At 38.4% G+C, this 13,015-nt stretch overlaps 1 protein-coding gene across 26 annotated transcripts in view; it reads right to left on the bottom strand.

Annotated features, from left to right (window-relative positions):
- MYT1L (myelin transcription factor 1 like) overlaps nt 1–13,015 on the bottom strand; it is a 571,739-nt gene that overhangs the window by 97,269 nt on the left and 461,455 nt on the right. For 22 of the 26 annotated variants that reach the window (XM_053286009.1, XM_053286008.1, XM_053286025.1 and 19 more), the window contains 3 exons: nt 12,212–12,302; nt 9,078–9,185; nt 4,440–4,651 (listed from right to left, as the gene is read on the bottom strand). The exons of 1 other annotated variant lie outside the window; for it this stretch is intronic. In XM_053286009.1, coding sequence (XP_053141984.1) covers nt 4,440–4,651; nt 9,078–9,185; nt 12,212–12,302 — 411 coding nt within the window. The remainder of the gene's footprint in view (nt 1–4,439; nt 4,652–9,077; nt 9,186–12,211; nt 12,303–13,015) is intronic. 3 more of the 26 variants (XM_053286016.1, XM_053286022.1, XM_053286023.1) reach the window with 1 other exon arrangement.

The raw sequence follows: 13,015 nt of genomic DNA, 5'->3' as shown, positions 1-13,015 counted from the left end.
TCGTACCTGGTCCTACACTAACTGAAAGCGACACCAATGCCTACTGGCAAAACTGAGAGGCATTGAAAGGTGCCAGAAGGAGCAGAGAAATAATGGAAGGACAGGACTGACGACAAATCAGTGATCTGTGTTTAATTGGTGGAAGGGGATAGGCAAAAAAGAGCGCTGTCAGATGGAAAGAAAGCAACCTGGCAGTATGCTTTTCAGTTCTGTTCTTGTTTGTAAAGAATAAAATAAAAGACAAAATGGAAAGATCATGTTGGAAATGGACTTCAAAAGCCATCAGAGACATATTTTTGCAAGCAAAAAGGGCTTTTGTAGGGAGAGGAGAGAAGCAAAAGTGTCTTCCCAATCCCCCTGCCCTGCACACTGGCTGTACAGCAAACCTGCAGTGCAGCTAGTCTCCAGACTTCCTGCGAGGGTAGAAGCCTTGCTTTATTGCAGCACAATAGATGGGCTGAAGAAACAAGCTATGGTTTATTGGTGTGTTTGTGTGTAATGCAGAAATAAGGTTAGGCTTAATTTAGGTACACAAGCCAACTTCAAACCTTGGGTTCAGATCTTTGTTAGACAGCCATATCTAAACCATAATTAGTGTTGGAGATGGAGTTCTAGTGCATCGACCTTTTGCACCAACTATCCTAATGGCCACTAGGGGTATTGGGAGCAGAGCAGAGACAATGAGTAAGGCTCTCCCTAACTGTTCTACCTGTCTCTACTCTATGACTCCTGATATTACTCTTTGGGTATTTCCTGTTGAGCCCCACAATCCTTCCTTTCCTCTTAGAGAGTAGATGGAAACATCTCTCTCCCTCCTTAAAGGTAAAGTGTGCCGTCGAGTCAGTTTCGACTCCTGGGGACCACAGAGCCCTGTGGTTGTCTTTGGTAGAATACAGGAGGGGGTTTACCATTGCCATTTCCCGCACAGTATCAGATGATGCCTTTCAGCATCTTCCTATATCGCTGCTGCCTGATATACAGGTAGGTGTTTCCCATAGTCTGGGAAATATACTTGCGGAGATTCGAACAGGCAACCTCTGGCTTGCTAGTCAAGTCATTTCCCCGCTGCGCCATTAGGTGGCTTACCTATTCATTATGTAGTCCTTTAGATTAGGATTCTTTCCTATCCAAAGTGTATTTAACCAATAAATACTTAGTATTTTGTTCTACAAGAATTCCCATGTGTTTTCTCTAAATAGCTGTAACAACTAAACTCTGTGCTAACTACTCTGTAACTGGCGTGTGTTCTCTTTCCTAGTGCTCTGCTGTTTACCTATTGTGGGTAAAATTAACAACCCCCAACAGTTAGTACCATGGTTCAGATGACAAAAGCACCCTGGATTATAAGAAATAAACCAAGGTTCTTCATGACACCTGAATCGGCCATGTGTTTTCTCTGATGGGTCAGAACATAAACAGGGCTGGTCTAATGTGAGCTCTCTGAACATGCCCAATGTCACTCTTATATTTTGTGCATCTACTAGAGCACTGTTAGTGTTAGATAAAATATCCAGTATTATTAAATGAAATCGGCCATTATCTGCTGAAATCCAAGTGGTACTGGTTTGTGTTTTAGTGATATCATAGCACTCATTCCCCCTAGCTTTGTTTTCTTGCGTCTTGTCTAATTTTAAATATGAGAAGGAACTTTCAGTACTTATTTTGCAGTATAATCCTTTCATATTAATAATAATGTATACTACTACTGTAACTGTGAGATATCAAGCTTTTTCCTGGTGTCTGAAGTATCAAGTTCAATTTAAAGAAATAGCTTTATTTTGATTCACACACAATGCCAGGCTCAGAGGCCTAGTTTTCTTCTCTGGATCTCCTGCAAAACCTGGCCTGGATTAGCCTCATAAACTAACCAATTACAACTACTGTAAACAAAAATACAAACTGGATTTCTAACTACTTCAGTAACCACCATCACCACTATACATTTACACATTTTTATGCCTCATAAAGATAGGCCAGCTTCAATATAAGTTCATTACTAAAGTGTTCTCTCATGTAACTAACTCACATTTAGTTCCTTTAACTGCTCTCCATCATTTACAATCCCGTTCAACAAATCCTTATTGAATACACCTAACCCTTAAATATATTCTTAAACTTGTGGGCTTCTTTAAGAATGCTTAAGTTCTTTAGTGAATTGAGGTCCTAAAAGGGTAATTCCCTGGTCCCGCCTATGCCTTAATTTATACAAATGATATAGATGTAATCCATATCAATTCTTCTGCATGAAATCTTCAAGGCATACACATAATAGCTGTAATCCCTTTCAAAATCCCACTAGCTCTTCTAAAACTCTTTTATATCAGTTTTATGAAATGTGTGTATAAATTGATATGAGACAGTAAAACTACAGTTAGGTCACAATCTTTTGCCCTGCTTCTTGAAATGAAATTCATGGGTGGAGTAGAAAAGAGGTTGTGTTGTTATTGTATTAAGGTACTTTTACAGACAATAGCCTTCCTGAGCTTGTTCTCCATTACATGCTCATTCTTCTAAATTATCAAAAACACAAAAAGAAGAACAGTTGTAAGCATGTGGCACATTTTTCATTTTTCCTACCCTTCCTTAAATCTTCTAAAAGATTTTATTTTATCTTTTGCTTCTTAAATTTTTTTAAAAGAAAAAGCACTTTTGCTGCTGAAAATTTTTTTCAAATTAAATTAAGAGCATTAGTCTTCTGATAGAGACTACTGGTCTAATTTGGCTGATGAACAAAGTCTGTTATTTTTTACATAGGTCTGTATCACGTAAAACAATGAATCTACATGGATTAGTGCTGTGTGTGTACACACGCATGTGTGTGTGCAGACAGAAAGATACAGATATGATTGCCCTCACTGTGCTCTACATGAGTGCTCTACATAAGTAAAAGCAGATCTTTGCTTTGGCAATGACTTAGTGGAATAATTTATGGATGTTATAAAAGTATAACTAAGTATAACTATATCTGGAGGGGGCAGGAGGGAAAGAACACTTAAAACCATTCATCCTAGTAGGCCAGCACATTTGTACAGACTGCACATCTCTATCTACACAAGCCAACAGATAATTTCAGACTTTTGTACAGTCCAGTTAGAGGATAGAGTGCTGTGATTGTAGAAAGCCTTATGTCCTATTATAGTTGTTATTGTGGATAGTGAGTTTGTATGGGAATGAGGGAGGCCCCTATTTAATGCGGAACACTTAATATCACCAAAGCTAGGCCTCCCTCATATATCAAACAGTAAAACAATCAAACCCATGCAGATATATCTTTACTTTGTACTGCTTGCTCCGCATGAATACACAAGGAAAGTAAAGTGTATTATCCTTTTTTTTAAAGAAAAAAAATGCTTCACACTAAGCATATCCCAGGCAGTTAGGAACATATGGAATTTTTAGTGTGGCTAAGATTGTCAGTTGGCAATTTTTATATCTCAGCTTCACTGTTAGGTTTTCATTATGATACAGTTCTATGTATTAATACATATAGGTAAAAATTTGGGCTTACATTCCACTTTTTAAATCTTGTCCATACAGAAGCAACAACTCTATGTAGTCTCAGTCAGTTTCCTGTCCTAACTGTTACCACTACAATACCCCCCACCCCCCGCCCCAAAGGATAATTATACTCAGAGCCAGGAGTAAAATGTCATTTCAGGTCTTTGACCAAAAAGTCAGAAAGAATTTGAAAATGAAAGCAGAGTCTGGCATATAATATAAGAAGGTTCTGGAAGTGCAGCAAGGCCCAAACATCTCAATTTCTTATTCCCAGACAGCAAGCACATTATCTTTATGAAATGCAAGACCATTATATAACCCATGAGGCTGGTCTCCCAGATGGCAGCATTAAAACTGATGCTACACCACAAGGTCTGGTGCGGTGGTCAGTTTCTCTCGTAAACTCAGTTATATAATCCCAGGGATTAAATCATTAATGATATTCTTCTGACAATACAAAAACCCTGAATCAAGCATGATATAAATACAGTTTTTAATATGACTTCATAAACAGATTTAAGGCAACACTGTCATCATATGATCAGACCTTCTCTTAATACAGCAGAAGTCTGCTTATCTGCTTTTTAGCGTATTCTTTCTGCTATTCCCTCTTTGTCAAGCAAAAGCTTTAGCCAGCCTTATGCATTTGTGTAGTTAAGGTCTAAGGTAAGTGATCAACCATGTTTCAGCTTTCTCAGCCTGATAGATCAGGCCACTGTATATAGTGAATGGTGTGAAGCATCCATCCAGTCAAGTGAGACTTAGAGCCACAATTTTGACATATAAAAATACGTTACTAGTACCATTTTTTATTTCTAACAAGTATGCAGGTGTGGTAAGTAGACTTCCACTGCATTATATGAGCCTGAACATATGTGGTATTTTACACAGCACTGTGTTGACACATTTTTTCTGGTGTATATAGAGTTTTCACCTCATACCATCATATCCTTTTGGGGAAATATCCCTGGATTGCACCTTGGGAGCTATGGCTCTCTTGCCATATGCATGGTTGTCATAACTGTTATATTCAAACGTAGTCTTAGAGTATTTCTCTAGTTCCTTGGCCAAGTTGGAACGGGGTGTTGTGGTGGGGACATTGTTTCTGTAGCCATACTGAGGGATCTCCAACTGCTTAACAAAACACATGGGCCTAGAAATTAAAAACATGTACAGTGTGTTAGACACATAATACACAGTTTACAGCTCTGATAAGATTTCTATAGATTTATTTACTTCACTCAGGAGGTAACAACATATTATATTTTTTGTTTTGTGTTTAAATTGCATTCCAACAGACACCTTCTTTCAACAAAGAAATGAATTATAATTTGTAATTACATCAAATGTGGCCATTAAGTGAACAAGGAAATGTCCCATTAAAAAATACATAGTCATATTTTCATGTTAATAAGGGGGAGATAGGGGAAAGAATAATAATAGCAACTGTGAGCAGCCAGCAGCATCTACCTTCCATTCTATGTGCATGTGGCTTTTGAAAGAACAGTAGTTCATGGCCTGCCTGCTCCCAGAATAATTTCTAATGATAGAATAGCCAAAATATGATCAGTGGATCACATGTAGCACACATGATTTTATATACAGAGCCCTTTCTCATGAACACAAGAAAGGGCTTAAAAGGGGAGGGGAGGAAGCCTCGAAATGTTTACTTTCCCCACAGACAATCTCCCTGCCATTGCTGGGCGGAAAATCACCCGTTCAGATGACTGCTGGCTGCTCCCAGCAGCACAGAGGTTTGGGGGCTGGGAATCCCCCAGAACTTCCATAATGCAGGCTGAGAGGCTACTCATGTGTAGGTGCACATGATCAGTTAGCCAGGGATAAGAGCACGCTCACACCTTTAAACTTGGCTAACAGCCAGGGCTCCCTAGAGGGTTTGCTGCTGTGCTGCCAGGAGCCATACGGCTCCTGGCAGTTTACATGTGCAACAAAGATGGGACTCAGGCAGCTAAAGCCAGTCTTTGTTGCACGTGTGGACAGCCTTGGAATCTCCCCACAAACAACACAATATTGTTGAATATTATTGCTGCTGATCTACATTCTATATCTGGTCTTACAATTGCATTATGCAGGTGCCATCATCTGTTTCAGTATTCCAGGGGGACACAAAGAGTTGGGCAACATCCCACATGCTTATTTTCTCTTCTTAACATGGAGCCAGTAAGAAAACCCTATATTCACTCACTTCTGTGTGATGATCATAATACAGACAGGTGCTTTCAGATTGTGCAATTTACGCACTTTGCATTTTTAAAATAACTGTGGCCTATTAATGCAATTGACCTTTGTAGTGGTGAATTTCCACAAATTCTTCTTCATTTTCACAACTAATCATTTATGTGCAACAGCACAAATATGACAAGAGGCATCTCAAAGATCAAAGCTTTGGTGCTGTTGCTGTTTCCTCTTTGCATATAATGTGGGATAGACAGAGGAATAGAAACTTAGGCCTGGTTCACACAGTCATTCAAATCTAGGTTTAAAGTGGGTTACTGACATTCGCATGATTGTGTGAACCCATGCCAAGGCGGAAATCTCAGATTCATCTTGGGCCAAAAACCATCTTGGCATGGGTTCACACAGTTACACTAATGCCAGTGCCTCACATTAAACCTAGGTTTGAACTATTGTGTGAACCAGGCCTTAGAAAAACTGATGCCCAGTTACAGAAGCCCAAAGCTGTAATACAATACTGATGTCAGGTTTGCTGCAATGGAACGAGACTGTAAATATTCTAAGACAAATTCTTGAAGAAGATAGTCCCTGATAGTAGTTCTAATATAAATGTGTCTGTAATAATATGGTCTTGCTTACTTTATGACCCTCAGTGGCATATGTGAAATGTTATATATCTGCAACAATCTAATCATTTGGAATATGTTTTAATTAGAATGTAGATGGGAGATATAGGTAATACATACTCAAATTATTTTATTACTTGTACCCTTTTATTTTTATTCCACATGCTGCAGGTGGGGTAGAACATTACTTTTAGAAAAACCTATTGATCCAGAACCCAATAAGGTTCTGCAGACATATTCCACTATAGACAAAATCAATAAAATATAAACATTTTAAAACTAACCAAATAAAATTCATATACTGTTCTACCAGATCAGATTTCAAACATATTGGATCACATATTCTTAAATTCTGATTTCTTTTCAAAAGTAATTTTAAATGCAGACCTACTCCACTTGCAAGGCAAAGGGGGCATTTCCTCAGTTACCACCTACTCTACAGGAAATGCTAAATAACCCTCCACCAGACAATTGCTGAAATTCCTGATGCCAAACGGACCATCATTTTGCTAGGCCTGGAAAATAAAAATAAAAAGGTAGAAGGGCAGAGTTCCGAATCACCTGTATTTGGCATACAGGTGACTGGGGCCCAGCATGGAAAGAACTGACAGAACTGAAAGCTTTGAGGTGGTTCTGTTTGAATACAGGTAGGAGGAATAGACCGGTAGACTTGTACTTAGCAAACATAAGATCAAATATTACAGGGCAAGCTTCAGAATGTTCATCTTAAATATATCCACAAGATAAAGGCAATGGAGAAGTCAAATCTGAGGTGACAATGTAACTCAGATCACCTATCAAGATCTGAAAAGCACGACAGTCCCAGAGGCAGAAGCAAAACTGCCAAAACATCTATTTGAGGAGTCTGTCAAAGACTCAGGTGCTGCTTTTGACAAGAAGCCTCCTCTGCATGGCATCTGACTTCTCACTAAAGAAAACTTGGTTATAATGCAATAGGAAGGTCACTGATGTTTTGCTCACTTTCCTCCTGGCAGCAAGAATAGACGAGTTTAATATTTCTTTTTGTTTGTTTTGTTCAGCAGAGGAGATTTTAAAAAAATAAAATTGTTTTTGCAAGTGATATGGCTTGGAAAAAATATATGGAACACTAAAAAAACTAAATCTATAAAGCTACCAACAATGGGGGGGAAACAACCTCTTGGGAAAATAATGCTCCCTTTTCTCAGGAGCATGGGGAGAGCACACCAAAGTACACAGTAGTTAAGAAAATAAGTAACTGAACATTGCATATATACAATTTTGCCATCCTTTCTCTCATAATTTTACAGTATAGAAAATGCCGTAGAAAATATCAGTGAAATGCTGTTTTTATTTACTATTAATGGGATTTTATTGCACTGTGCATTTTTAGTCTTCCATATTATGAAGAAGTTGAAAGACTGCCAAATTTGCCACTTCGGATCCAGGGCAACGTGAAATGTATTTTGAGACACCATCAGATTTCATTGGTGGAGAAACTATCATCAGATTTCTAAGCTAAAAACAGCTATTCATATAGAGAATGTGTCACCATTAAAATGTCTTTGACATTGGAACTTTTGCCATGAGTAAATGCAAAATATGATTTCTGAGAGCACTCTAAAGGTAGCTTCAGAAAACACATGTTTTCCATGCACAATAGCTTTTAGCACCATGATGTGTAATAGATTCATGTGGAACTGAATTGACTGAAGAGATCGGAAATGAGAAGAGCTGCATGGTCTACCATGGCATGTTCTAAGCAAGCCTTCAGAATCTGAGCTTGAAGACAATGTTTTATCTACAGAGTGATTTGACTCTGCCAGACAATGCAATTTCATGGGAACCATTCTAATGAATGGTCATTACAGATGTCTCTTTGATGTAAGAAAACAGTCTTTATAATTTCATTTAAGCTATCCTGTTAATATTTGAAACTGACTGGTATTATCCGTCTGTTAGAGAAAGCAAGTTGATGGATGTTTGATGTTATATTTTACAAAACTCCCAGTCTTTTCAGGGAGCTGAGGATGTTACATCTATCTAAATTTATAGTTTCATTAGAAGATATTGCAGCACTTGGCAGATCACAGTACAGGAATCTAAAGCACTACTGCTTTAGAAACCGGATTCTCAAGTTCCACAAGAACTGTAACTTTCTTGTGTACATCAGATTCCTATAAAAATGAAGAAAATAAGCTCTATAGCCTGTTTGTCTAGGAGATGAATAATAAATTATGGGCAGAATTAAAACTGTAGGATATATGAAGATGCTTCTTTTATTAGGGAGAGAATAAAAAGTCAACTAAGTTTCAGTGGGTTTTTAAATATTGAAAATCTAAATTATATATTTTTGAATTAGAAAGTCATCTTGGGGAATGGATTTTTGAAAATAGGGCTTCTGGTTTTCATTTAAACTGATATTTACTAGTAAACGCCTGCTGGAAAAAACAAGACTTACCGGTAAATATTAGTTTATTTCCCAAAGATATCAACTTTTTTTCACACTGTTCTTAGATTCAGAACTCCAGCAGGCAGCTTTACACCAAACAATGCCTAAGACAAAAATGAGCTTTTCAGCTTTATTGATATTTGCCAAAAAACAGTACCCACCCACCCCCAGGGTACATTGGTAGGCAGACAAATGCTGAGAACAGGATCCAGAAGCCCTAATTCTAAACACTTCTTCAAGGGTGGTATAATTTTTCTTAGTGTTCAGGCTAACTTATTCTGCATTTAATCTGGTATACTATTAGGTGTTTGAGCAACTCTTAATACCTCAAGACACGATCAGATGCCTGGTTTGATTTTGATGCATCACAGCTCTGATGCTTCTCTTGAGCTTTAGCCAGTTTCTCTGCTGCAGCAATAGGACATCCCGAGAGGCTGCAATTACAGAAAGAAAATATAATTGTCGTGTCCTAAATAGCATCATATAGATACCTTCTGCTTGTAGGGGGGGAAACCCCTGTATTACTCCTCTGGGGTGCACAACTCTGCTTTTAATTATGCATGGCTAACATCAAAATGCCCTATTCCACTGTACATGAGAACACTTTATTTTGTGATCCCCCAAACCAAACACAATCTAGCAGGTATGTATTGCAACATGCCAGGTGCTTGTATATCTTCTTGTTTTTGTCTCTCAGGCCGGCAACAGACACAAGAGTCACATACTGGCTGACATTCAGAGAAAATTACTCATGAGTCTCAATGAAATTCAACAGACAAGTTAGTCTTGTGTAACTTAAGCTGGATATCAGCCACTGATTAGTGTTGCAGACACACATAGGAAGCACTTCACCTGTGCATGGCGGGGGGGACTCTTCACCAATCACCACTACCCTCTGCTGCCCTCGGATGTCCCCTCACAAATACATCATTGAAATATATCCCAATTGTCAGGATTACATTTTAAGGGGCATTGAGGCAGCAAAGAGAAGGAGAGACAGATAAAAATCACCCCTCTCCACTATGTGTAAATGAAAGTCCTTCCACATGTGTGTTCTTCAACATGTTCACCCACATGCTATGCAAGCTTAGGAGGAGTCAGTAAACTAACTCCATTCAAGTTTGCCTTGCAGTGCAGAGTGTGGGGAGAGGGATGAGAACGTTTCTTTCACTTTTCTCCCCTTCCTGCAAGCCCTTTTCATTGCCAGGACTATGTTCGTGAGGGCTATGTGACCTTCAGGGATATTTCAGACAACAAAAAGGGCTTTTGCAAAAGGAGGAGAGAGAAGCAAAAAATTCATCATCATTTCACTCCTTGTATGCCACAAGCCTTGAGTGCCGCTAGTTTACTGGTTCCTTGTGAGGGCAGAGCTCTTGTTTTGCCTAAGCCTATGTAACATATCTAATCTATACTAGTCAGTATGTGATCCAAGAGATTTACTGAGCCATTGATGGGATAAATAACTGATGCACTGCTTGTGAGTCACAAATTATGCAGGCCTGCTTTAATAGAGTTCTTGTGTATGTGAAAGAGCGCACTACTGCTATACAGAGGTCATGGCACCATACAATACTGTTGGCAGGATTTTTCAGTTTGGGAAAATTTGTCATTAAAATAGCTGCTATGCCGGTTATTCCATGCAATGCAGTATAGGCCAAATTATGCATGGAGTCTCATCATGCTCTAACAGTACAATCCTATGCATGTTTACTCAGAAGTAAGCCCTACTGGGTTAAACGACTCTTACTCCTAGGTAAGTGTACATATGAGTGCAGCCTAAATCTATAATCCTAGAGCTGCTTGCTTTAAAGTAAACCTCACTGAACTTAGTGGTACTAGGTAAACATGGTTATATCAAAGTAAACGTGGATAGATATCTAGGTAAACATGGTTAGAATTAAGGTGCAAATCATATTGCATTAATTATAAATTACAACATAATTTGGTTGTAATCAAAAGTCATTGCTTGAAGCTAACATTATGGAACCTGCTCTGGAAGAAACCTGAGCATATACCATAAAGATATCGTAGAAATTGGCTGACTTCCCGACTAAATTACTCAGTAGTACTACACAGGAGTGATTCTACAGGATTACTGAATTTTAATAGGACTTCAATAGTGAGATTTATCATCACCAAAAATCTTTGCTAACCCACTTTTGGGATCGATTGTGCCCCAATAAGTCACAGAAACAACAACCTGGATAGGTTGTCTTGAAAATGACAAAGTTGCAAAGAAAAAGAAAAACCAGGCCTTAATTAACTATTTTCCTGTGGCAGTACCAGAATAAAACAGCAGCAAAAACAACTGAGTAAATAATCATGTTATTTTTTGTATGTACAAAAGTGAAACAAACAGGTACGTGTTAATTTCAACTTCACATTCTATATCATTGGGGTACCACCATCACCCACACCGTCAAAGCTCAGTGATTTTTATTAAAAAAAAAATTATAAGGAGATGGGTGGGAGAATGAAGCACCAAAAGGCACTTGACCTCACTGAAGTTGATCTCTCTGAAAGAATACATGGAATGCTGAATTGTAGAACATTGCATTCAGAGTCCCTCCCCACTGGGCCCCATCATTTCCAGGTCAATTTCAACCCGCTATAAGGGGAAACTTTAACAAATAACCTTTTAGGGTTTAATTAACTATTTTGCTTCTCCAACAGGAATGTCTGAGAAAGGTGTTTTGTCATTTCCTGTAGAATTTCAAGCTCATTTGAAAATAATTCCTTTGGTTTATTCCTTTATATCATAGGGCTCACAATTTCCTGTTTTACATACTTGTTCTTTTAAAACTGCTGGAAACCACAGCACTGTGTATACATTAAAGACAGGTAGACTAGTGGGGTTAAAAAAAACAAACCTGTTCCTGATTCCAATGAGGTATTCTATCTTTTACTTCCTTCAATGATATTTTCTAGGGTGCCATTTCAGATTTCAGTAGGGTAGCAAATAGATTTCAGTAGAGAAGCAGTCAAGATTCCTAGCAAAGTTAAGAGATCTGCCCTTGGATATATTTAAGTTTAAATAGCAAAGAAGCAGAGTATCTTAAGAGCAATTATTGGGGTTACAATAATAAGCTCACAATAACCAGAAACATAGTTGAAAATATAGAAATACATGTAAGGAATAATCACATGTCGCCTGGGACATTGAAGGAAAGATCCTAAATCCACCCCACCCCCTCGCATGACAACCTTGATTGCTGAAGTCATTTTGACTTTCAATTTATGCAATTCTGACTGAGGAAGACAAAGTGCAGGCAAACAGTGACAAATGGAAAATTTAGCTTATTACTTAAATTAATTGTGCCCCCAAATTAATCCTCTCATACAATGTCATAAATCTCACACACACACACACACACACTCATCTAAGGACACTTTCAGTCATGTTGCAGCTGTGAAATGGTATCCACCTATGTATGGTATAGCTCAGCAAGTACATTCTTACCTTCTGTGAGAATTCCTGTTGCTATTTACGTGGCCCCGGCCTGTGCAGCCTGGTGTAGGACACTTAAGAACGTTTTCATGCATGGCAAGAACTTGGCAAGGAGAAGGAAAGGAAACAGCAGAGTGTGGAAACAACAACAAGAAGAAAAAGATTTCAAGTCCCAGTTTGTAGGAAGCCATTTTAGTACAAAGCAAGATTCATTAATGACCAGCATTCCTGAAAATAGACATGTGACAGGTATAGCCAATAAAGCCTGGTGAGGGAAAGAGGTGTTGTGGTACTGTAAGTCATGAACACAGGATGATGTTAATACATTAAGAGTTATGGAGAGCAAGAAGTCTAACGATTGATGTGTGTCTGGTGTGACAGTGAAGCAGGAGGCTGCACACATAAGCACTGAGCAAAAGCACTAAACAGCATAGTGGTAAGCTGGGGTGTATGTATACAATAACAGACTGATTTATGTACAAAGTATCAGCATCTGGAATCGCTTTACCATAAAATATATGTACATTCTGGGGAGCTGAATTCACCTCAGTGCAATCAAGAGAGGGTGTGAGAGAGATCCGAACCCCAGTCATGGCAGTTGGTTCCGAGGCCCACAACTGCCTTGGTCACTCAGGACTAATGTTTGTTAAGATTCAGTGACAGTTAAGTAAGTCAGTAAATGTATTTATTGTTGTAGCAGTTACAACAGCAACAGTTGTGTTGTGAACAAGATTATTCTTTTTGCTTAAAAAAAAAATCTACAGCGCCTTAGTGAATCATAATGGGTCAAACATGAAAAGAAATAGAAACGACGTG

The sequence above is a fragment of the Hemicordylus capensis genome, chromosome 1 (genome assembly GCF_027244095.1).
Source record: "Hemicordylus capensis ecotype Gifberg chromosome 1, rHemCap1.1.pri, whole genome shotgun sequence".
Taxonomy (NCBI): Eukaryota; Metazoa; Chordata; class Lepidosauria; order Squamata; family Cordylidae; genus Hemicordylus; species Hemicordylus capensis.
The sequence above is the reverse complement of the archived record's forward strand: the minus strand, read 5'-3'. Positions and strand labels throughout refer to the sequence as shown.